The sequence below is a fragment of the Pimephales promelas genome, chromosome 4 (assembly GCF_988280905.1).
Source record: "Pimephales promelas chromosome 4, fPimPro1.hap1.1, whole genome shotgun sequence".
NCBI classification, from domain to species: Eukaryota; Metazoa; Chordata; class Actinopteri; order Cypriniformes; family Leuciscidae; genus Pimephales; species Pimephales promelas.
This window is the reverse complement of record NC_142772.1, coordinates 18,878,193-18,904,465: the sequence shown is the minus strand read 5'-3', so window position 1 is coordinate 18,904,465 and position 26,273 is coordinate 18,878,193. Positions and strand designations below refer to the sequence as shown.

The 26,273-nt window shown below is 36.5% G+C and overlaps 1 protein-coding gene and 1 long non-coding RNA gene across 6 annotated transcripts; one reads left to right on the top strand and one right to left on the bottom strand.

The window, feature by feature from the left end:
- Positions 1 to 423: 423 nt before the first annotated feature.
- LOC120491616 (uncharacterized) lies at positions 424 to 16,029 on the bottom strand. Of its 3 annotated transcripts, none has more exons than XR_016168271.1 (7): positions 15,202 to 16,029; positions 14,589 to 14,670; positions 14,303 to 14,446; positions 11,705 to 11,869; positions 5,009 to 5,155; positions 1,948 to 2,023; positions 424 to 780 (listed from the first exon to the last, which is right to left on the bottom strand). It is a non-coding gene; the product is annotated as an uncharacterized LOC120491616 (long non-coding RNA). The 3 variants fall into 3 exon arrangements; XR_016168272.1 differs by having other exon boundaries at positions 1,948 to 4,972; positions 5,080 to 5,155; XR_016168270.1 differs by having other exon boundaries at positions 1,948 to 5,155.
- A 2,167-nt stretch (positions 16,030 to 18,196) lies between these two features.
- nrarpb (NOTCH regulated ankyrin repeat protein b) lies at positions 18,197 to 23,849 on the top strand. 3 transcript variants are annotated; one of them, XM_089130077.1, is made up of 3 exons: positions 18,197 to 18,298; positions 20,584 to 21,836; positions 21,935 to 23,849. In XM_089130077.1, the coding sequence occupies exon 3, from the start codon at positions 22,173 to 22,175 to the stop codon at positions 22,506 to 22,508; it is 336 nt and encodes a 111-aa protein (XP_088986203.1). In that variant the 5' UTR covers positions 18,197 to 18,298; positions 20,584 to 21,836; positions 21,935 to 22,172; the 3' UTR covers positions 22,509 to 23,849. The 3 variants fall into 3 exon arrangements, with proteins under 3 accessions (XP_088986203.1, XP_088986205.1, XP_088986204.1); XM_089130079.1 differs by having other exon boundaries at positions 18,233 to 18,298; positions 21,627 to 21,836; XM_089130078.1 differs by having other exon boundaries at positions 18,234 to 18,298; positions 20,580 to 21,836.
- The last annotated feature ends 2,424 nt before the right edge of the window (positions 23,850 to 26,273 follow it).

The window sequence follows — 26,273 nt, the reverse complement described above, 5'->3', positions numbered from 1 at the left end:
TTTGGATACACTGAACACAATTTATAATATACAAACCTGACATTTTACATACTTACGGGGACAATTGATAATTAGATAGACAAGCCCCGCCCATGAAACAAAACTAAATTATAAGGACAGTCATTACAGTGTATTAGAGGGACATGGCTATACACATACACAAAAGTGAAGGCATTGTGTATTAACAGGACGTCCCTGATTTATAAGAACATGATTAGACTCGGCACACGTCTGTGCACTGCAAACACACCCCATACCTGTGGCTCATACTGACAACAGACCAGAACACTTAAAAGTATAATATTTGTATGGTGATGTAAATATGCACCTATAAATTTTAAACAGTGCATTCAAGGACCTGCTATTTGTGGGATATATTCACATGACCATATGACCTTTAAACACACACCAGGACATACAACATTGTGCAAGGAGCAGAGTTTATTAGTGCTTGTTGTCAACATTAGTTGTTGGCCTGACAATTTTACATAAATCTCAAGGTACACTACAATCTGTCTTGTGTAAAAAGAAAAACAACAACAACAACAACAACTGTAAAATGCAAAGAGATGGAATTCATTTAGATAGATGTCTTTAATTTGTTTTCAGATATTTTTATTACTATTTCATAAACATAAATAGTAATAAAAATAGTTGGAAACAAATTAAAGAGATTGCTGTCAAGTCACCTTTATTTAAATAGCGCTTTTTAATATACAGATTTTATTAAAGCCGCTTTCCAGAAATACAGTGATTTTCATCGAGTGCTGTACAGCAGATCTAGAAGAAAACAGAGTCATAGTTCAGCTTTAGTAATTTCTGTGATGGATTATTTCTGTTGTAACAAAAGTTATTCATTTAGTTCATATAAATTCAAATATTTAGCGGCTCTGGAGTAAACCGTGATGTCATAGTCCAGCTCAGTTCAGTTCTCATATAATGATGTCAAAGCAGGAGATCAATAATATTATTTAACACCATGTCCTAACTACATGCGACGTGATAAAATTCCAGCGACAGCAAGTGTGTCTGTCCACACTAGACGTGACGCGACTGTGAGACGCCACACGTCAATCAAAAATCACAGCCATTCAGAACAGCGTGTGGGCGGAGTCTCTCTGTCAAAGCGCACTGCTGGCCCGTAATCGCATTGGAAATGGGTAAGGACAATCAAATCAAGAAATAACATTATTAAAAATCAAAACATTAACAAAATATACTCATTGACTAATTTTGTTATGAAGTACAGTTGTATGTTTGCATAGAATTCATTTTGAATGCTATATTATTATGCTTTCAAAATCTGAGGTAAATTATCCATTATCGCTTGTGGCATAGTGACCTATTTGTAACTAAAAATAAATAGTGTGTACTCATAACCAGTGTAATTTCTTGTAATCTGTGTAATCTGTCAGCCGCGACGTCACAGAAATAGGAACCGTTTCTAAATTAGAAACTTCGCGTGTCGCCGTCACGTCTGGTTAGGGCAAAAACTCTGATTAACATGGAAAAGATACCTTTTATCGCATGTCGCGGCGTCGCATGTAGTTAGGACACAGTGTAACATTAATATTAAAGAACCGCTGAACAGCTGTTCATTGTTTGTTCATGTAAGTTCACAGTGCATTAACTAATGTTAACAAGATTTTAATAAAGCATTAGTAAATTTAAAAAATTAACATTAACAAAGATTAGTAAATGCTGTAGAAGTGCAGTTTATTATTAGTTGATGTTAACTAATGTAGTTTACTAATGAACCTTATTGTTAAGTATATTTAAAAGGACTTAAAGTTATCAGTCCGTTAAGATCTCCTTTTTAAACTTATGGTCAACTGTAATTTGATCAGTTTTTGGCCATAACATGAAAATAATTATCAGCTTATTGGTAGACACCACAATAACAATATTGGTCACTAATTTCTGTAATAAAACAAACTGCTGACATACCAAAAGCATTGGAGAAATGATCATCCTCAGGATGGCTTTCATCAGAATTACTGGCATCCAGTCATTCTGATCTCATCTTGAAGTAAAAGAGAAATAAGAATATGAGAAACATTGATATCTGTTTAAAAGGTATTTAACTGTAAAGTTACCTTAAGTCATGCACACACAATCACACACCAGTTTCCTTAAACCTCCCTATGAGTGTAAAAGATCCACTTAACCTCCTACACTAGGATAGACCTTCAGTCTCAATGTCATCATGTGACATTGAATATTAGGAAAGCGGCCCTTTTCCATGGCTAGCAGAAACTTTGATATTTTAGCCAGCCCAGAAGTGGCTTCTGGGCTGTAATCGTCATGATAGATGTGGATATCATGTCCCAACAAGTTGGTGACCTGATCCACTACATCGTTTTTCAGGTTTAGGATCTGGGAGAGAGTAGCTATGTGTTTGCACAGAAGAGTTGATCCAAGAAACTCTGGATTATGAGCTGCACATTGACCTGCATAGGCCCTAAGAGAGTCAGGGCCTCAGTAGTGACTCTGGCAAACCAGAATTCATTAGTGTCCAGCACTCCACATTCACTTCTCTTGCTGACCAGCAGTGTCAGGGCATCAACCATATCAGGCGAGAGAAGAACAGCAACCTTTCTTCCCCCTTTGGCTGCAGAGTTTCTGTTCAAGCCTGGCCCGTGGCAAGTGCTGTGCCTTTCTTTAAAGCCTTTGAGTAGCAATTTAAAGACCTCTCCAGCACATCTACGATCAATCAAGAAACAATCATTCTGGCAAGTGTTGCTTTGGCCATTTCTGCATATCTTTGAGATGCCATCTCTTTTAATTTTTGAAATGCCGTATGAGCATTTTACATTTACATTTAGTCATTTAGCAGACGCCTTTATCCAAAGCGACTTACAACTGAGGACTAAATCAAACAACTCATTGTGAAGAGGCAATAACAACACAAGAAGTGTTCAAAATACAAAGTTCAAACATTGCTCAGAGTAGCATAAACCAGGCAAGTAAGGATTTAAAGAATATGTGCAGATCATTCCACCGGCTTGGAACCATGAATGAGAATGTTCTGGAGAGTGATTTTGTGGCTCTTTGTGATGGTACCACGAGCCGTCGCTCATTGATCGATCGTAGGCTTCTGGTAGGGAGGGATGTAGACTCGTGAGCGAGTGAAGGGAGCTGATCCTGTGGTCGATACGCACGCAAGAGTCAACGCCTTGAACTTGATGCGAGTAGCGAGTGACAGCCAGTGCAGAGAGATGATCATTTGTAGAGGTTTAGTTGCACATGATGGAAGTCCAGCCAGAAGAACATTGCAGTAGTCAAGCCTAGAGATGACCAGGGCCTGGACAAGATGCCATGTTGCTTGCTCAGTTAGGAAAGGTCTGATCTTCCTGATGTTATGCAGTGCAAACCTGCATGATTGAGCTATCTTTGTAATATGGTCTGAGAAGGTCAGCTGGTCATCAAAGATTACTCCAAGATTTCGGACCGACCTTGATGCAGGGCTCCAGACTAACTTTTTTTACTAGGAGCGCTGTTGCCCCTGACTGAAAATTTTAGGAGCGCAAGCAGAAAATTTAGGGGCACACCTTAAATCAGCTTGCAATGCAATTATTCAAATTTCCCCCAAAATAACTGTAATACTGACAAATTCTTTAATAATAAATAGACTTGACATTATGATATGCTGTTTTATTTTAAGTTCACAGGGCTCCAGACTCAAAGTTGAGGGCAGCATCACCTCAAATGAGAACTCACAGCGAGTTCTACAAAAAAATAAAATAAAATAAAAATGTGGTAGCACGGAGGCTGACAATAAATCACTAAGCTTAATTTAGGGTGTAGATGAAAGTAGATGAAATTAACTTTAGTTACTATCATTTATAATGTCTTAATATTAATTAATAAAAGTAGTGAAATATGTATATGGATTATGGAGTGAAAATAGCCAATAAACATCCTGTTTACAATGGTAGCCTATTATTATTTTTTGTGTTTAAATAAGAGTTTTCCAACATCTTAATTTTTCGTTTTAGGACAATCTTTAAAGGATGAACAAAAAATGTGTTGGTAATCACATAAAAAATACAAATATGATATTATTGAAGTGCTGGGAAAAGATGTGTAGTAGGCTACTTGTAAGCATTTGATTATTTCTTACACATTATCATATTTATGGTTAGAATTAACTTACTACATTAGCCTAAATGCATGGTTCTGATTTGTGGACTGAAAGCCTAACGTCAAGTGTTTCTCCTGGTTTCCACGTCAGCGCTGTTTGATCTGATATGGTTTATAACAGAACTCTGCGCCGAATCGGAGTGTTTCTCACTGGATCTCGTGGTGTTGATGTTATTAATTCTGAGGCGAATTCAATGGATTTCTTTACTGGATCTAGTAACAGTGTTGCGTGAGCGAGATCGGCCCGCGACTGGCAAGTTCGGGGCTTTATTTTGTCAATGGTTCGGATCGCTGCTGCAGCTCCACAGTCCTAATCATAGCTATGAGTGGCGTATTTTCGTTCCACTTTCATTTTGTTTACATTCGCTGCTAGGTAACGACTAACGAGTCGATAGATCGCTGATTGCTCAGACGCACATCAGGTTGTGATATTTGTCTCCGTCTCCTTCCCACAGACGTTTACGCGCGCTATTCTTGTCACGGATTCATTGACGCGCCGCTTTACCATGCGTTTAACGTGCGGCAAATTTACTGGTCGCACATGTGCGACTGGATGTAAAATTCAGTCGCACACTCTCAAATTTTGGTCGCAAAATGCGACCATTTGTTTGCAGTCTGGAGCCCTGTGATGGAACCCCATCATGGAAGAAGAATGCCATCGTGTTTACAACTGTGACAATGAGTGCTTACCAAGATTAACTAATTGCTGGATTTTCAAAACTATGTGAGGTTCGCAGCTCTACTGTTGCAGTAAACCTGCACGTTCTTGAAGAATTTAGATTCACGCCGTCTGTTATTGTAGGCACATCGATGTTACATTTGCACACCCCTAAACATGACATGGAACAAAACGGTCATTGGTTACCTTGCATGTCAGTCAGTCAAACGTCAACTTGGGCGGTCCATGACCAATTGAAGCTGTGATAGAGTACAGACCTCCTGCCGTCAGTCTGAAGGTATCGCCTCCCGAGATCACCCCAACTTCAGCCATGTGAGTTTTCAAATGGCTCATCTGAAAATAAGAAGAAACTTTACATAAACACTTCCTCTAAGAGTTATAAAACATTGTTAAACCCCCAAAAATCTCAAATGTGTCTAAGGCATAATATATAGCCAGTAAATAATAGGGGTTTAACGGTACACGTATTCGTATTGAACCGTTTGGTACGAGGCTTTCAGTTTGGTATGTATTTCAAACCAAATGATTTGATGGACCATTTTTCCTGCCAACCAAAATTATGCTAGTATTTGCACTGGCGCGACCACCACAACACTGCCCAACTGATGCAAACGTGATGAAAGCGGAACGAAACTGCGCAACTAATTTGTGCTTAACGAACCGTTACGGGTTTGGACCAAATAAAATAACCTTTGTTATCCCTATTCGTAACTACTACAATATTACATTTAATTTTCTTTACAATGAGCTTTATATGCTACTGAAAAACTTTTTTTTACAAGTTTTTGCTTTATATGCTGCTAAGAAGAGTCAAGTATAGCTCCATCATTGTTCAAATTAAAAAAAAGATACTTTATGATGTTAGTTTTAATAAATGAATACAAATTTGAAAATCAAGGAAATTTCTCTGGGATTTCATTCTTTTTGCTGTATCGAAAACATACCGAACCGTGTCACCACTGTATCATATCGAACCGTGCATTTTGTGAACCGTTACACCCCTAGTAAATAATGCAAAATAATCATGGACAGGTTGATCAGGGTCCCACAGCTACTGACCACTAAATATGTGAACGTGAAATATTGATTTGAGTTTATTTTGTAATCATGTATATATCATTAAAAAATATGCAAGAATACCAAATAATTTCATTCAATAACAATTTATCAGAAATCAATATTTAAGGCCCCAGACTACAGATTTTTTTTTTACTTTTTACTTCTGTTAGGGTTAGCTTCTTACTAGGTATTAATTATCTATAGAGGGAATGCATTGACGTGACTTTCCCGCCGGAACAAACCCCCTCAGCCCGACTGAGTGGCAAAAGACCTGCTACGTGACTGGATTTAATAGGGGGAACTGCGAAAATGGGACTAAAACGAACAATTTTAGCAATTTCAACTAAATGTTGGACTCAATATAGTGTTCCTTACAACTTACGAAAGATCCAGTGATCCATGGATATTGACATGCAGACAGGAATCGTGTTGCCTGACATTTATGTTTGCCTGATTTCGACACCGGGGAAATAAAAGCAATATAGACCTAAACATAAAGCAAATTTGCCTGTGAACGCTTTATATAAATACAATATTGGTAGGTCTAAATCCAGTTAATCACTTATATGAGTGTTATATATAGCCTATATATATCATCATATCGTCCAGCCCTAAAACTTTATAGGTTTTTTTGGTCAGTGTTTACTAAAAAACATCCAATAATGCAGAAAATGCAATGATAAATATTTAATTGATGAGTTGTTAATATATATATAACAATACAAATTATATGGGTATGGTTTTACACCTAAATTCAGCATATTGACACAAAATGATAACTGCAAATCCACCTTTGGCTGACTGGAGTCCAGTTGTTTCTGTGAATTGCAGCGATCCATTTGCTCCTCTTTCTATAGCAGTCTGTAAAAATATACCTGCGATTTTTTGTCAAATCTAGTTGTACAGTCAATCGCAAATCTCTTTCCCACTTTATTTGTGTGTGTTGTTTTTGTTTTTCGTGTCATTCACGCTGAACACATATACAGCCGCTCAAGTCTTTTTGCCACTCACTGTGAGGAACTGCAGACACTCCGGCTGACGGTGACGTCACGCGCATACCCTCTATTGTATAGTTGTATTTTTTTTCTATTTAGTGTGACTTTATGTATGGTAGAGCACTTTGGCTCAACCATGAGTTGTGTTAAAATGTGTTATTCCATATCAGTGAACCCCTGTGTCCCCATAATAACTAGTGTCCTCATAAAGCAGGCTTTTGTCAAACACACACACACACACCGATTCTTCAGACAAGTCAAACATCAAGAACATCATCTCATGATGTTGATGTCCTCATAAAACAGATGTCCTCATAAATCGGGTGTAAGTCACACACAAACTGGCCAATACTAATATAGAAAACTCATATTTGTGCTTGTAAAATATAATCTTTCTTTATTTTATTTATTTATAAAGCACCTTTTACACAACTCATGGTTGATTTTACAATACACATTAAGTCAAACTGATGTTAGCTAACCCTAACCATAATCCTAACCCTAACTGAAGTAAAGTTATGGTAAAACCTGAAGTCTGGCGGCCCAGCACAGTCTAATCTGCCCTGCCAGATTCATAATGAACCAAAAATATTTTTAACTAATTTCTCAAAGGAAAGTCGTACTAATAGTAGTAAGTTTAGTAACTATCTCTGGCCAAACTATTTAAAAATGGCAGGGTTATTCTGGATACTCCATTTGGCGTGTGCATTGATGACGCAGTGAATAACCCTAACCCAAACCCTAACCCAATTAGCAGTCGTTATTGTTTTTATGTCATATTTTAGTATTGCCTCGGCTCGCCTTAGCTCGCTCAGAACCTTGCTGGAGGTGATACAAAAAAAAGTACCTAAAAGCAGGAACGGGTTCAACCTTTACACAGTGGAAAACCAAACAAAGGCGAGCTGAGCCGAACTGCTACTGTGTAGTGGAAAAGCACCATTAGACTGTGCTGGGCCGTCAGACTACAGGTTTTACCATAACTCTACTTACTTCAGTTAGGGTTAGGGTTATGGTTAGGGTTAGCTAACATCAGTTTGACCTAATGTGTATTGTAAAATCAACCATGAGTTGTGTAAAATGTGCTTTATAAATAAATAAAATAAAGAAAGATTATATTTTACAAGCACAAATATGAGTTTTCTATATTAGTATTGGCCAGTTTGTGTGTGACTTACACCCGATTTATGAGGACATCTGTTTTACGAGGACATCAACATTATAAGATGTTTGACTTGTCTGAAGAATCGGTGTGTGTGTGTGTGTGTGTTTGACAAAAGCCTGCTTTATGAGGACACTAGTTATTATAGGGACACAGGGGTGCACTGATATGGAATATTAAAATTGATCCTAATAACCCATAACTTGTAGCTCATTGTGGCCAATACTGATATAGAGAACTCATATTTGTGTAAATATTTTTGGTTTATTATGAATCTGGCAGGGCAGATTAGACTGTGCTGGGCCGCCAGACTACAGGTTTTTTTTTTTACTTTTTACTTCTGTTAGGGTTATCTTCTTACTAGGTATTAATTATCTATTGTATAGTTTGTATTGTTTTTCTATTTAGTGTGACTTTATGTATTGTAGAGCACTTTGGCTCAACCATGAGTTGTGTTAAAATGTGTTATTCCATATCAGTGAACCCCTGTGTCCCCATAATAACTAGTGTCCTCATAAAGCAGGCTTTTGTCAAACACACACACACACCGATTCTTCAGACAAGTCAAACATCAAGAACATCATCTCATGATGATGATGTCCTCATAAAACAGATGTCCTCATAAATCGGGTGTAAGTCACACACAAACTGGCCAATACTAATATAGAAAACTCATATTTGTGCTTGTAAAATATAATCTTTCTTTATTTTATTTATTTATAAAGCACCTTTTACACAACTCATGGTTGATTTTACAATACACATTAAGTCAAACTGATGTTAGCTAACCCTAACCATAATCCTAACCCTAACTGAAGTAAAGTTATGGTAAAACCTGAAGTCTGGCGGCCCAGCACAGTCTAATCTGCCCTGCCAGATTCATAATGAACCAAAAATATTTTTAACTAATTTCTCAAAGGAAAGTCGTACTAATAGTAGTAAGTTTAGTAACTATCTCTGGCCAAACTATTTAAAAATGGCAGGGTTATTCTGGATACTCCATTTGGCGTGTGCATTGATGACGCAGTGAATAACCCTAACCCAAACCCTAACCCAATTAGCAGTCGTTATTGTTTTTATGTCATATTTTAGTATTGCCTCGGCTCGCCTTAGCTCACTCAGAACCTTGCTGGAGGTGATACAAAAAAAGTACCTAAAAGCAGGAACGGGTTCAACCTTTACACAGTGGAAAACCAAACAAAGGCGAGCTGAGCCGAACTGCTACTGTGTAGTGGAAAAGCACCATTAGACTGTGCTGGGCCGTCAGACTACAGGTTTTACCATAACTCTACTTACTTCAGTTAGGGTTAGGGTTATGGTTAGGGTTAGCTAACATCAGTTTGACCTAATGTGTATTGTAAAATCAACCATGAGTTGTGTAAAATGTGCTTTATAAATAAATAAAATAAAGAAAGATTATATTTTACAAGCACAAATATGAGTTTTCTATATTAGTATTGGCCAGTTTGTGTGTGACTTACACCCGATTTATGAGGACATCTGTTTTACGAGGACATCAACATTATAAGATGTTTGACTTGTCTGAAGAATCGGTGTGTGTGTGTGTGTGTGTTTGACAAAAGCCTGCTTTATGAGGACACTAGTTATTATAGGGACACAGGGGTGCACTGATATGGAATATTAAAATTGATCCTAATAACCCATAACTTGTAGCTCATTGTGGCCAATACTGATATAGAGAACTCATATTTGTGTAAATATTTTTGGTTTATTATGAATCTGGCAGGGCAGATTAGACTGTGCTGGGCCGCCAGACTACAGGTTTTTTTTTTTACTTTTTACTTCTGTTAGGGTTATCTTCTTACTAGGTATTAATTATCTATTGTATAGTTGTATTGTTTTTCTATTTAGTGTGACTTTATGTATTGTAGAGCACTTTGGCTCAACCATGAGTTGTGTTAAAATGTGTTATTCCATATCAGTGAACCCCTGTGTCCCCATAATAACTAGTGTCCTCATAAAGCAGGCTTTTGTCAAACACACACACACACCGATTCTTCAGACAAGTCAAACATCAAGAACATCATCTCATGATGATTATGTCCTCATAAAACAGATGTCCTCATAAATCGGGTGTAAGTCACACACAAACTGGCCAATACTAATATAGAAAACTCATATTTGTGCTTGTAAAATATAATCTTTCTTTATTTTATTTATTTATAAAGCACCTTTTACACAACTCATGGTTGATTTTACAATACACATTAAGTCAAACTGATGTTAGCTAACCCTAACCATAATCCTAACCCTAACCATAACCCTAACCCTAACTGAAGTAAGTAGAGTTATGGTAAAACCTGTAGTCTGACGGCCCAGCACAGTCTAATGGTGCTTTTCCACTACACAGTAGCAGTTCGGCTCAGCTCGCCTTTGTTTGGTTTTCCACTGTGTAAAGGTTGAACCCGTTCCTGCTTTTAGGTACTTTTTTTTGTATCACCTCCAGCAAGGTTCTGAGCGAGCTAAGGCGAGCCGAGGCAATACTAAAATATGACATAAAAACAATAACGACTGCTAATTGGGTTAGGGTTTGGGTTAGGGTTATTCACTGCGTCATCAATGCACACGCCAAATGGAGTATCCAGAATAACCCTGCCATTTTTAAATAGTTTGGCCAGAGATAGTTACTAAACTTACTACTATTAGTACGACTTTCCTTTGAGAAATTAGTTAAAAATATTTTTGGTTCATTATGAATCTGGCAGGGCAGATTAGACTGTGCTGGGCCGCCAGACTTCAGGTTTTACCATAACTTTACTTCAGTTAGGGTTAGGATTATGGTTAGGGTTAGCTAACATCAGTTTGACTTAATGTGTATTGTAAAATCAACCATGAGTTGTGTAAAAGGTGCTTTATAAATAAATAAAATAAAGAAAGATTATATTTTACAAGCACAAATATGAGTTTTCTATATTAGTATTGGCCAGTTTGTGTGTGACTTACACCCGATTTATGAGGACATCTGTTTTATGAGGACATCATCATCATGAGATGATGTTCTTGATGTTTGACTTGTCTGAAGAATCGGTGTGTGTGTGTGTGTTTGACAAAAGCCTGCTTTATGAGGACACTAGTTATTATGGGGACACAGGGGTTCACTGATATGGAATAATACATTTTAACACAACTCATGGTTGAGCCAAAGTGCTCTACAATACATAAAGTCACAGTAAATAGAAAAACAATACAACTATACAATAGATAATTAATACCTAGTAAGAAGATAACCCTAACAGAAGTAAAAAGTAAAAAAAAAACCTGTAGTCTGGCGGCCCAGCACAGTCTAATCTGCCCTGCCAGATTCATAATAAACCAAAAATATTTACACAAATATGAGTTCTCTATATCAGTATTGGCCACAATGAGCTACAAGTTATGGGTTATCAGGATCAATTTTAATATTCCATATCAGTGCACCCCTGTGTCCTCATAAAGCAGGCTTTTGTCAAACACACACACACACCGATTCTTCAGACAAGTCAAACATCAAGAACACCTTATGATGATGATGTCCTCATAAAACAGATATCCTCATAAATAAGGTGTAAGTCACACACTAACACTGACACACATGAACATTACCTTGGGTAACATTAACCTTTAAAATAATCCAACAAATTAAAAATAGTTAATGTGAAGTTTCCATACCGTGCATCACTTGGCCACTCAGGATCACCATGATTATATGTGATCTCTTCATTGTTTGGAGCAAACAAGCATAGCTGAGGTTTTCCATCCACAGCGATAGTCTTCATCCTGCAGGTCGGGTTCATATGGTCAACCAAGGGAACCGTCATCTCGGGCTGATCAACACTAAACAAATGACAGTTCAAGCTTGAACAGACAAATTCACACAAAATTATGTCAAAATGAAACACAGTTGGTCTTAAAGGGATACTTCAGGATTTAGCATTAAGCTTTGTATCAGTAGAAAGCCAGTAGTATTTTCGAATTACCGTGCTTCTCCCCCCTTATATCCCCCTCATATAGGGTTGGGAACCGAGAACCGGTTCTTATCCAGAACCGGTTGTGTTTTTGAAAAAATACCGGAACCGTGTAAAATTCCTAAGTTTCGGTTCAGTCCGTAACTTTTTGTGTGTTCAGAATTTACAATATGTATACAAAGAGCGAGTGCATCATGAATGCCTTTTATTAAAATCGTGTTTTTGTCTTATCTTGAATCACTACGTTAAGCCTGTAATAAGCGTTAATACTCTGACTTCTTGTTTAGACTGGCCGGCGGATCGCAGCTGCTGCGGGGTAGCCCAATGCCTGCGCGACTCGCATGGTGACTCGTCATGGACATAAACAGAGAAAAGTAGCTCCGGCAACAATGTTCTTCCGCAAGACGCATGCAGTTCTGTTAGAGCGCCGATTTATCCAGTAATGAAAGAAGTAAAGTCTTTATGAATCAATCATTCAAACCGTTTAAAAAAATAATCTGTTCTTTACACATCTTGCATGTGTGTTCAAGCATATTCTACCCCTTCTGGGAGGGTATTCTTCACTGTTGGAGATACAATAAGCAAGGAGAGGTCCTATAGCCTATTATTCTAGAATGCAGAATTTTTTTTTCTTCAGAATTTTATTTTTTTGTGCAAAAATTGCTTGATAATATGTTCAATTTATTTACATTACCAGTCTGTTAAACTCATTTGTCAAGTACTATAAGAAATAAACAGAAAAAGGATTGTGGATTTATCTCTTACTAATATTTTTTAATTAATGGGAACCGGAACCGTTTGGCGGAACCGGAATCAGAACCGGAAAATTTGCCACGATTCCCAACCCTACCCTGATATGAGAGAAAAATTCATTTTTAGTCTGGAAAAAATCCTCCGATAACGCAAAAATCGTCATTTTGCATCATCGGAGGATTTTTGGGCCAGAGGCTAAAGACTACAGTCAGTGTTCAGCATGTTTTCACCACGCCCATATGGGGCGGGATCTCACTGACCGAATGTAAAGATCGTGTCAGCCGTCTTTCTGTAGAAGCTAAGCTAACGGCTCTTGCCTCTTGGTCTGTATAGAAAGTTTGTATAGTAGGCTAATCACGATGGTGTAAGGTAGTTTTGAAGTTGAAATGGCAGAAGGGGATTTCAAAGATCTGTTGAGAGAATCTGATGCTCGCGGGAGCCTGTTGCGGGAGATGGAGGAACAAGAGTCGGCCGGAGCAAGACAGACTCCAGCTGGGGCGACCGAGAATCTGATGCTCGCGGCTATCTGTACGAGCCGCAATACAGCGATAAACAGTTGCGGGAGATGGAGGAACAAGAGGCGGCCGGAGCGAGACCTGAGCCCAGCCAGACTCGAGCTGGGCCACGTGAGTGCTTTCGCTCTGCACCTATGGAAACAGATATAGAGTCCTATTGCTGTCGCGAATCTCAGCGATGCCATTACGTCTGGTGAGATCACTGAATCCGCAGAGCTTTGAGAGTAAAAGTGTTAATAATTATTTTTTTAATTAAAAGTTATAACTCACATTGGTTGTGGTTCTTTTAATAAATCTTTAGTGTTAGTATGGATTAGCCTAGACAATGTATTAACTTAGAGAAATAGTGATTTCAATTGGAGGAAAACAGTTCATAAGCAGAGCTACTAAGCTACTGTGTTGACATGGTCCTGCCTGACATCATATTTTTACTGTGAAAGTCTAAGTTGTGTTATATACATTAGGCTAGTACATCCCGGTACAATGCAATTTAGCACCATTTCGATGTAAATTTATCAAATAACTCACGATGTATCAAAGCAAGCGTAGTTGTATTAATTTTTTGGATTCTGCCGCCTGTAACTGGTAGGCGTGGTTTGGGAGTGGCCTCGTAAGGGCAGCAAAGCAAGTGCATTCTGGGAGTTGTCATCTTTCAGCCACATGAGTAAAAAATACATTTTCTCAGTCTAGAATGCTTCAATTTCAAAAATAATTTAATATTTCTACTATATAAATGACCAATTTTAAATACACATTTATCTTCCCAGAGGTGAAGTTTCCCTTTAAGTGAACATAAACAGTTGAAAATAAAACACATGTGTATGCTGGTCGCGCTCATATGTAAATTGCGTAAGCTTATTTCATCAATTAGATCGAAAAAGATCTACCCTCACCACGAAGAAATCTGTGGTTAAAGTGGCAAAAGACGGATTAAAACACCAGGTGTAAACAGGAATGTGTGTCCCTCGTCCACTCGTGATCGAATCTGGGCTATAAGTACAAAGGTTACATACGCATCAAACACTTGTACATACCAGAGGAGTTTTCCATCGTAATGAAACTCGTCATGATGAGATACTCTTTGCCTTCGCTCTCGTTCTTCTTCTTTTCTTAGTCTCCTCCATATTCAAGCAGGAAATCTCCCTTATGAAACTCAGAGCAACTGAACACTCCTCTCCCTACACAACAACAGAGAAGAAGAAACACCATCACTGTAAATAACATATCATGTACATGACACAGCTTTATTAAACACATTAATTTCACTTAAACTTCACTTCACTTCACTTAAACTTAACTCTATCAAACCATTTAACTCACCTTTAAAATCATTGATGAATCTGTCTTTGTTCTGAAGTGAAAACTACGCCTCATCCAGTGGCTTGGGCTCTCAGAGTGTCTGCTGTCATAGAAAAGACCCTCATTAATACTAGTCAAAAGACCCTCATTAATACTCAATATTGCATTTCATTTGACATATTCAGCAGGTTTGTTTTCAGTATAAACATTAAGACTGACAGTTCTATTAGTACAGATTATATGGTATTACATGCAGGAGGAATAAGAGCACATGACCAATCTCTAAAGCCAGCAGAACTGCAGTAATATTTACAGTAGCATGTCAGGGGATACTGTACTGGGGAAACCTCGCCCCTTCACAGAGTCATGACATCTCCTTATTTTGATCATGGCTAGCCTATTTTATGTTACAATTACAATTATATTGCAAACTAAAACTAGTTAAACTGTCAAACATCTCATATTCTCTCCTGACAGTCTGTAAACAGAATGGCGATCACTGTAAAGGTCGTTAGCATCGTTAGCATCTGGCGCTAGCGGCTTCATTACAGTAAACCGAGCAGCAAAGAGCTTACAAGACATGCACAAACAAGACAAACTGACCTACAAGCTATTAAACAGCAGTAAAGCTTACCTTTCCAGTAATAGTTGCTTTAAACAGGTCCAAATCACAGGTGTCTTCTCAGCTGCAGTTTCCACCCGGTCCAAACAGGAAATAAACGCGACGCTAAACTATGATTATTAGACCATATGGATTATAATAAACGATATTGTAGAATAATAATACCATAATGTATGTAAATAGCCATCTATGATATAGTCTATGATATAGCAGTTAATAGTGTGGTTAGGGTCGCGTTTCTCCATTAAACTGATTGCGAACAGCTTTCAAGCTATTTTCATTTTTCATAATATGATATTTACGGATTATTTATCATTGCAGGGTCACTCTGCATTTATATATTTCATTGACAATTGATAAATTATAAAACAATAATGTTTAAATAGTTAGTAAACTGCATTAACTCGTGTGAGGTAAACACATTAACACAGTGGTCTGACAAAACCCGAAATTATGAGGACTTCCGGCGGTCACAGCCAATCACAAACTGCGATTTCATACACAAGTGTGAATATTCATGAGGAGGTGCAGTACCCCAGACCCACCTACAGGGGCACTGTCTCGATACACACGTTTTACACAAAATCATGTAAATGTGAACTATGGGGACTTGTGGAGAAATTTTGGATTTGAGCTCCCTCTAGGTATAGAAGCACTTCTACACTGTTAGAATTATGAGGACACCGGTCATGTCCCCATAATTCAAAATGTCCCCATAGTGTTGTGTGTATTCATGTGAAATGTCCTCGTAATTCACAAAAACCAACACACACACACACACACACACACACACACACACACACACACACACACACACACACACACACACACACACATAGACTATATATGAAGAGTTCAGATGCAAAAGCCTCTAAATGCCATTTGAAATTTTCTTCTAGAATGATCATTTTTATCAAGCTTGTATATTTAAGTTCAGTAATTTCACTTAAATGGCAATGAAGATTACCTATTAATTGTCATTTAAGTGAAATTACTGAACTTAAATATACAAGCTTGATAAAAATGGTCATTTTAGAAGAAAATTTCAAATGGCATTTAGAGGCTTTTGCATCTGAACTGAAGAGTTCAGATGCAAAAGCCTCTACACCGTCTCCAAACTCGGCTGCACGCATCATTACCCGTACCAAATCTATTGATCATGTCACACGGTTTTAGGTTTTAGGGTTAAGAAGTAATTATTTAGAATGTACACTGTAAAAAATAACCGTGATTTTAACGGTAAAATACTGTAAAAATGCTACAGTGCAAAACTGTTAATTGGTAAACAGAAAGTTTCCGTACTATACACGGTAAATAACTGTGATATAATTTTACAGTAAAATACCGTTAAATTTACAGTTTTTGAAAGTGAAAAAGAACAAATCATTGTATAATTTACAGTGAAAAAACGTAAATTGACACTCCCACAATTCCCTGTGTGACACCTCACATTTTGTGTATTTTTGTTGAAATAACTATGGTTCCTCATAGTTTTATTGTTTTTTTTCTAATCAGTTATGTACATTAGGGTTATATGTTACATTTAATGTTGTTAAATTAATGTTTGTTGCATTTTTTAATTTCATGTGTGTTACCATGATGGTGCTTAATGTTTGTGTGAATGACATTATGCAGCTTCTTTAATTAAGTATTGCTTTATACAAGTATTCACTTGTGATGAGCTGTGATTGCTCATGTAACTCATCACTGCTGTGATGATTGTTGGTTGTAAATGTATTATAATGGTCTAAAGCAGATATCAATAAATTGGTAAATCCACATTTTTTCAGAAAATAAATTACGTTTTTTTAATGTAAATTTAAAGTTAAGTCTGTAAAACCATTAACGTTCCTACCGTATTTTTAACAGTAAAGTTCTGGCAACCACAGCTGCCGTTTTTTTACCGTAAAATTTACGGTTTATTTTTTACAGTGTATATTAAACTGACATCTTAAAGGTGTCTATCAGATGTTAGTAAACCGCAGACGCTTTCTAGATGATGATCTTGCAGACTTATGTGTTGCAATCTGCGGTCTGGCCATTGTTACAAATTGTGTCCACATTGATGATATATATCACTGATCTTTTGACATGTTTTAGTAGTTATTTTGTATTATTTAATAATACATTATTATAAATTTCATATATTTGTAGACAAAGGTTTCAGCTAATGTAGGCCCAGGCTATTAACAATATTTGCAGACTGAATTTTCACACAGCCTAATAAAATAACAAGATAAAGCAAGACTGTTTCTTTGAGTGTTTTGTCACTAGAGGGAGCCAGTTTCCTCTCTAACACAGAGTTATCTCCACAAGTCGGATAGAGATATTGACTTGTTAAAATACCTCACTTTGCATGTATTTAATACAATACAGAGGAGTAAACATATTTCATACTTTTCAAGCTCATTAGATTAAGAGATTATTTCTCCATCTTTTATACAGCTCATACGCATGGCTAGGTATATATTCCAGTCAGAGGGTTACTGCAGTACAACGTCTGACATCATGATCAGTGTTGCCTTTTCCTGGGGATATCCGTCACAAACAGTGAGGCTGAGAATGGGACAGGGACAGGAAAGCGTTCACTTGGAGGAGGGTGGGCTGTGCCGATTTCAGCAAGGACAAGTATTCCTTCAGACACAATTTGCAAAGACTGCTGGTATACTGTAATATGTTTGACTTGACTCCACTTTCCTGTTTTAATTGTGGTTTTCTAAAGGATGATACACAAAAATTAAATATGCTGTTTATTTTTTTTTTACTAAATCTAAATTTACTACATCAATAAGCCTTGGTTAGTTTATTAAAATCCATATAGCAAAACAGCTGATCTTTCTCTTAACCTTTTATCAAGGTCTCTAATTGGCATCATCATAATCATCATCATCATCTCTCTCTCTCTCTCTCTCTCTCTCTCTCTCTCTCTCTCTCTCTCTCTCTCTCTCTCTCTCTCTCTCTCTCTCTCTCTCTCTCTCTCTCTCTCTCTCTCTCTCTCTCTCTCTCTCTCTCTCTCTCATGTCTGAACTTATGAGGTTGAGCAAGTCGAGATCCTGCCCTACAGCTGTTGTGGTTCAAGGGCAGGAAGCAGCTTGGTTCCCACACAAAGGTACACATCAAACACACAGACCAGTACACACACACTTACACACACACACACACACAGACAACCGTTCAAATGCCAGGCTTGCAAGCATTACACAAAGTACAGTGAACAAATACACACCAAGACAAACAGGACATTCCTAATGTCTGACGTGACAAACCAACAGATTTACAGGCTCTGCTGTTTCCAATGCTTTAGCTTGCAAATGTCTCCCCTTATGGATCACAGAGTGTCCACACATTTGTCTCATTACGTCTGTTTATTACATGTCTGCTCCCTGAAATTGAGCAGTCAAATGAAGAGTTCAGATGCAAAAGCCTCTAAATGCCATTTGAAATTTTCTTCTTTAATGATGATTTTTATCAAACTTGTATATTTAAGTTCAGTAATTTCACTTAAATGGCAATGATAATTACCTATTAATTGTTATTTAAGTGAAATTAATGAAATAAAATATACAAGTTTGATAAAAATCATCATTAAAGAAGAAAATTTCAAATGGCATTTAGAGGCTTTTGCATCTGAACTCTTCAAATGTTTTAGTACAACAACCGCTAAACTGTATATTTGACTGGTGTCTATATGGCAATAGTGCTACTGTGTATATCGCTCGTATCACTTTGTGGACTTTTTGTTCTCAAAGTCAGCAAGGTCAGGAAGCTTTATAAAAAATCAATTAAATTTGAATGAAATTCATCAAAAGTGATGGTAAAGAATTTTACATTATTACAAAAAATCTATTTCTGCAGTAAATTTTAACTTTCTATTTTTCCAAGAATCGTTAAAGAAACAATTAAAAAGTGCATCAGGGTTTTCACAAAAATATAACTCTCCGATTTTTTTTTTTGTTGTAAAAAATGTATCTTCAGGGTTACAACATCTTGTTTCACTAGAAGGGGAACTTTGTTAAACCTTATTTACCCTTAAAAGTCCATTGTAATACCCTAAAGGATTAGTTCACTTCAAAATGTAAATTCTGTCATCATTTACTCGCCCTCAAGTTGTTTCAAACTTGTATGAATTTCTTTTTTCTGCTGAACACAAAGGAAGATAATTTGAATAATGTCGGTAACCACACTGTAAAAAAATATTTTCATGATTTGTAATCACACCATTTTTTTCTTTTGTCAAATCAACTTAGATCATTTATGTAGTTCAGATAACATATTTTGAGTTTCTGGTGATTAAATGAATCTCCTTCATTGTATTACTGTAACTCATTTTTTTCCATTTCAATGAACTTAAAATTTTAAGGCAACCAGGTTACTTATTATTTTTTAAGTTAAACCAACAATATTTTTTACAGTGCAAACAGTTGATGGACCCCATTGACTTCCATAGTATTTTTTTCCTACTATGGGGGTTACACTTTATTTTAAGGTGTCATTGTTACAGTGTAATTTTACATTCATTACTGAGTCATATTAATTAATTAATTAGTATAATGATTTGGTTGAGGGTTAGTTAGTTGCATTTAATTATGCACTTAATGTTATTACTATGGTATGTACATGTAAGATAGGGTCACACTTTATTTTAAAGGGTCCTTGTTACAATGTAATTAAATATACTGAGTAATATTAAATACTATAGACCATTTCACAAGATGTAAACAACACTGGTCCAGAAGCACTTCCTGTTTCAGTTTTTTAACACTACAAAAAAGTTGGGATAAAATACAACCAACAGAACATTTAAAACTGAATCAAAAAGTTAAACAAACATCTTTAAGATGTTTTCTTTACATGTGAAATAAAGAAAACAGTTACAAACTGAAACAGGAAGTGCTTCTGGACCAGTGTTGTTTACATCTTGTGAAATGGTCTATAGGTTTATGCTGAATAGGGCTTGATTCAGGATTAGTTGCATGTAATTACATTTTTTTTATTATTACAATGCAACACTGTGGACACTGTGACAAAAAAAGTTAATTTTTTTCAACCTTAAATGTTTCTCTGTAACCTTTTCAAAATATGTGCAGTTTTGTTACTCTATATAACCGAGTGAATAATCTCACAGTTCAGTTTTTAGACTGTATTTGCCATGCCAACTTTCCACAGGAAACTGTTTTGAAATATCTACCTTCTCTCTCTCTCTCTCTCTCTCTCTCTCTCTCTCTCTCTCTCTCTCTCTCTCTCTCTCTCTCTCTCTCTCTCTCTCTCTCTCTCTCTCTCTCTCTCTCTCTCTCTCTCTCTCTCTCTCTCTCTCTCTCTCTCTCTCTCTCTCTCTCTCTCTCTCTCTCTCTCTCTGACTTTCTATCTATGTATACTCCTATGCTGGGAAGAAAGGCTCAACTCTTTCCCACGGTCCTAGAGCACGTGGTTTAAAATTGGATCCTGAATGACCCACCCTCCCTATTGAAGCGTCACTGCAGTTCAGCCATTGAGATCCTGTTACACTGCCAAAGATTTTAAGACATTTGAATGATAGTCTATTGAACTGGCAAAGAACAGTACAAGGCATTATTCAACAAAACCACAATAACAGTACATAGGCAAGTTAAGTCAGGTTTGAGAGTTGAGAGATGCTTGAAATTGTGTTTTCACATGTTGAATATAAAGACAAGTTCCAGCCTTGTTTCTCATTGTAGAGCATGCAAAATGTTTTCAGGTGGTGCTTGACCAATTGTAAACAACCAATCTTTTGTGCACTCACAAGATAGTTAACTTAAAATGAATTGCTCTTCATAAATGAGAAAATAAAAACACCTATTACCTAATTATCAATTAAAAATGTACATGCTTGTTATTTTCAACTTTGTCTATATCACTAATGAAGCAACTGCTTGTCATGCATCTAGAAGTTAGAAAATGGCCTAGTTTGGGCTTAAATTTCTCTGCCAAATTGAGGCTACTGGGCGATACAAAAACAGCATGCAGCCTAGTTCCCATGGTGCCTAAGGACACTTTCACCACTGAGAACGAGAGCCTCACTGATGCATAGAAGTGCTGGGCAGGGTTAGATAGGGATAGATAGATAGATAGATAGATAGATAGATAGATAGATAGATAGATAGATAGATAGATAGATAGATAGATAGATAGATAGATAGATAGATAGACAGACAGACAGACAGACAGACAGACAGACAGACAGACAGACAGACAGACAGACAGATAGTAAGTCAGACAGACAGACAGACAGATAGATAGATAGATAGATAGATAGATAGATAGATAGATAGATAGATAGATAGATAGATAGATAGATAGATAGATAGATAGATAGATGTGAACTTGGCAGACAGTCAGTTTCAAGTCTTTTGGTATTTATTTTTATTGTTTATTTATTTGAAGCGTTTTTCCTCTGTATTTCCCCTTTGGTTGGTAAGGAACATTAACAATGCAGTCTGCTAAAAAGCAGCCTATGAAACGAACACAGTCTCCACCCCTAAAAGACGAATTTCATGACGGGCTATTGTTATTCAAATGAGCCGCAACAGGAGGAATCTAGTCTGTCAGCTTTAACGGAGGAAAATACAGTCAGAACACAGCGCGCGGAGCTGGAGGCAATTCAACACCCGCTCGTGGGACCCACCAAGGTAAAGCACTTCATATATTGATTGCCATAATGTTTTCCGCCAATATTTTGCATCTGCAAACACTAAATAACTGTAAACACATTTTCTATTTGGAACAGAGTATTGGAGCACCACATTCCGGACTATTGAAATCCCCAGCTCCTGCTTTAATGTATGACATTTTTTTCATAATAATATCGGCGGAAAAGCTAAACTGGGGGATTTTGCGAATACCTTGGAGCTTGGTCTATGAATTATTAAGTTCCATTACCGTTCGCTGAGTTATTTCGGAGTTTGGAGGAAGACCTGGCTCATTATCTTCTCTCAGAAACAGAAACGAAGGCGTCTGTTGAAACCATGAGTCAGGCGGACATGACTTGCTCTGCGCGTCAAAGAGTTTTTCAGGAAGCGCTCAGGAAGGGCAATACTAAGGAACTTCACTCTCTCTTGCAAAACATGACTAACTGTGAATTTAACGTGAACTCTTTCGGACCCGAGGGACAGACGGCGCTGCATCAGTCCGTGATCGATGGCAACTTGGAGTTAGTAAAGCTACTGGTGAAGTTTGGTGCAGACATCCGTCTGGCCAACAGAGATGGATGGAGTGCTCTTCACATAGCAGCATTTGGTGGACATCAAGACATCGTTCTTTACCTCATTACACGGGCAAAGTACTCATCAAGCGCGCTCTGAGGCAATCAAAGAAAATCTGACGCTGTACCTTTAAGCCTACATATATTTGACCCCTTTGTGCCAAAGTAAAAGACAGCTTGTTTGTGATGTAATGTGTTTAGGAAATTGATTTAATATCGATAGGCACATGATTCAAATCCAAAAGGCTATTTTTTTTATTTTTTTTTGATAATGTTGGGTTGGTACAATGTCATGGATGTGGTTTGCCAACTTTTGATGCATGATGAAAATGAATGATCACTGTGTTATTTATAGATTTTTTTGGAAGATAACTAATTGAACAGTCAGATCAAAGTAAGAAAGCTGATACTTGGTTGGTGGTCCTACAAAATGACTAGACTCAGGGTGCGAATTACGGAGGGTTCTGGGGGTCCTGACTCCCCCCTCTCCCCCCAGGTTGTTTTTTTTTAAGAAATATTGGTCTTTTTACATATATTTCAAACAATAGCAGTAGCCTATCTGCTCATTATCGAACAATGACTTTACAAAACACAACTACTGTCATTATTTATCTCTTTATTATAGATGTTCACTTCTGATATTTCACAAAATGTTTGTTTTGTTTTAAACACCCACTATGCATAAATACATGCAAGACCAACAGAAAATGATTGACAGGCATTCCTTCAGAAAGTCGACCCCCGAGTCAATGAAAAATTCGCACACTGACTAGACCGACATAAATATTCCTGTGTAAAATTACATTATGTACACATTCTCTTCATATTGTCTAAAACAGGGACTGATGCCTGTTACCTCAACTGTAATGCATTGAAATGGTGACATTGCAATGTTGGTCATCAAGTTTAGTCATCATACTAGTAGCCTATCTATTCACCATTCAGGATCACTTACCTCTTGAACTGATATATTAATGCTAACACTTAGCCCGGACACTACCAAATATGATTGAATTTTGGCACTGTTGTGTCGTAATTGTTATGGAGTTCCCATGGGAACTGAGTTTCTGAGACTTTTTTTTGGTGCTGATCCACACATTTCAAGCCTGTTTTTTGATCCACACATTTCAAGCCAGTAAACATGACTTAACTGTTTTGTAATTCAGAGATTGAGCAAATCCATAGATCAGTGTATAGACTGCACTGTTCTCATCTTCATCTTCAATGTGCTGTCCTCAAGCACATTGGACTTATCTTCTTATACCCCTTGCCAACTCAGGCAAGATGTGATAAGGTTTAAATGTGTTGTGACTTCTGGAACGCTTCAATGCCAGTATAGTATAAAAATATGCATCGCTTATACTTGAGAATGTTTTAAATATTGCACTGATGGCTGTTTTATGAGTTGTTGGTGTCAAGCCAACTTTGAAAGATTCTATTTTTCTACATGGAAAAACAATTCTTATTGTATGGAAGCTCCAGGGTGGTTTTCACTCAGTCTTATCAAAGGCATTTATATGCCAAATGAATTGAATTACTTTATATGTATAATTATGTAACACACTCTGCTTAAATGTCCCTCCATAAGCAATGTCAAACATATTCTAGACTATGACAACTTTTGACATAATGGAAGAACATATAAGTAAAGTGTTCAGAAGAAAAAATCTTGGAGCACTTCTTATATCCGAAGTCCCATCCTCCTCTTTTTAGGGGGATGCTATGGTAAAACCAGTGTAACAAGAAGTTGCACAATGCACAAGTCTTTACTTGATAATGCCATAACATTTATGGCATAATAGTAAAAGTAACTTCTTTGATTGAGATAAAAGTCAAATGACTGTGATATTTTGGACCAACTTTTGAGATATTTTCATCAAAGAGATGTTTTCTCTCATAATGATTTGTCTTTTGTGAATTGTTATTTTGTTGTGTTTTTATATATGTTTAGCTGTGTTTGTTTATGTTTTGAACGATGTAAGTGGTCATATTTCAAATATATTACTTGCTGTATTTTGTACTTTATGTACAAAGGCATTTTAGATATAAAATTTTGTGGTTTTAAGAAAATAACTGGTGTAACTTGCGCATGACTCTCCTGAATGTTTCTGTTCCTTGATTCAGCCTCTGCCTCTTCCTGTTCCTCAGGTATTGCAGAGCCAAAGGGTTGTTCAGTATTTCCAAGAAACACAAGTGTTGTGACAAATGAACTGTGAAGCACATATAGGGATGCAGTTAGTCTAAACAAGTTTCTTTATTGATATATGCCCTACATATTTGACAGAGAAACAGATTCCATATGCATATAGCCGTAGCATTTAGCATTTAGCTCCTCAGTAAACACGAGTTTGGCTGCAAATAAGTGAACTAGTTAAAACAAGTCTACATTAACTAGGTTGACCAACTGTCCTGTTTTCCCAGGACATGTCCTGTTTTCATATAACAATATAACAATTTTCTATCCATACAGAGGAGGCATAACCTTTAAATGTATTGAAATTAATAAGGTATCTTTGAGTAAACTTCGAGTATCATTTGAGTTGGCCCATGTGTTTGCTGGGCCGAGTGTCCTGGTTTTTGGTAATCAAAATATGGTCACCCTACATTAACCTTTAATACCAACTCAAAGACATGTGCTTAATTGTACTGTGCACTTGCAGAGTACTTCAAATCTTATCAATATATATATGACATTAATCAAACTAAAGACTATAGGCCTACAGTATATATACTTTATAAAGAGAGTACATCTTCATGTTTCTTAAGTAAACTTTTAAAAATTGCACTTTGCAGTAATAAACATTACGTTTTACTTAAAAGTAAATTAATTTTTTTTCCCAAGGACTTAAAGGACTTAGCTACACTTATTTTAATGTGTTAACAAACTAGCATATCTAAAGTTCTCACCAGTAATATGTTATTTGATGTTATATTTAGTTAATATATTTTAAATGTAACTTCATCATGACAAATGTGTAATTAAAAATATAATTTAATACATGATATACACAGTGTTTAAATAGAATGTCATTAAAGTATATTTTATTTTACCATGAATGCCTGTAAATAGTAGAGGAGAGCGGGGCACAACCTAACACTTTTTAACTTTCTCTGTTTTTGTAAATTCACTTAGGGTTCAGAGTAGGCTATTTCTCCCAAATTAATTTTCCACATGTCTAGTACAATAATGTGCTTTTGTTTTATTAATAGTGTATGTTTTTTCTTAATTTACCCTGAAAGAATGGAAGTGAAATGTGACAACACCCCATAGGTGTGGCATGTTGTACATTACGTGGTGGGCACATTGTAACATAACCCATATGGTTATGTTACAATGTGCCCATCACATACAACATGCCACACCTATGGGGTGTTGTCACATATAGATACAGATAAAAATGTTATCTGATCTAACAAAAAAATATACAAGACAAACCAAAATATTTCGTCAATAAATACAATTATTAAATTTTTCATGGGATTTTTAAATAATGGAAAAAAAAAACAGAGCTACACAGCATAGTTCAAAACTTAATAATATTTAATCATTTTTGAACATTGACTTTTAGTTTTTATTCACTTTTATCTCATGGTTTCTCAATATAATTCATAAAAGTATAGAATAGAATAGCACAGTTCTAATAGGGGCTCATAGTAATAGTGTTATTATATGAATATGTCATAGTGTTACAACATGCCCCACTGTGTAACCCGGCTAGTGTCTTCTGCTGGTTAGATCAGTATTAAAGAACTACCTCAACTGTTAAATAACAGATATAAGATTAAAATAATATCATATTTGTCTCATTTTAAATAAACACACATACACAGCAAAAAATTTACTTTACTTTTGCTTTGCTTAAAT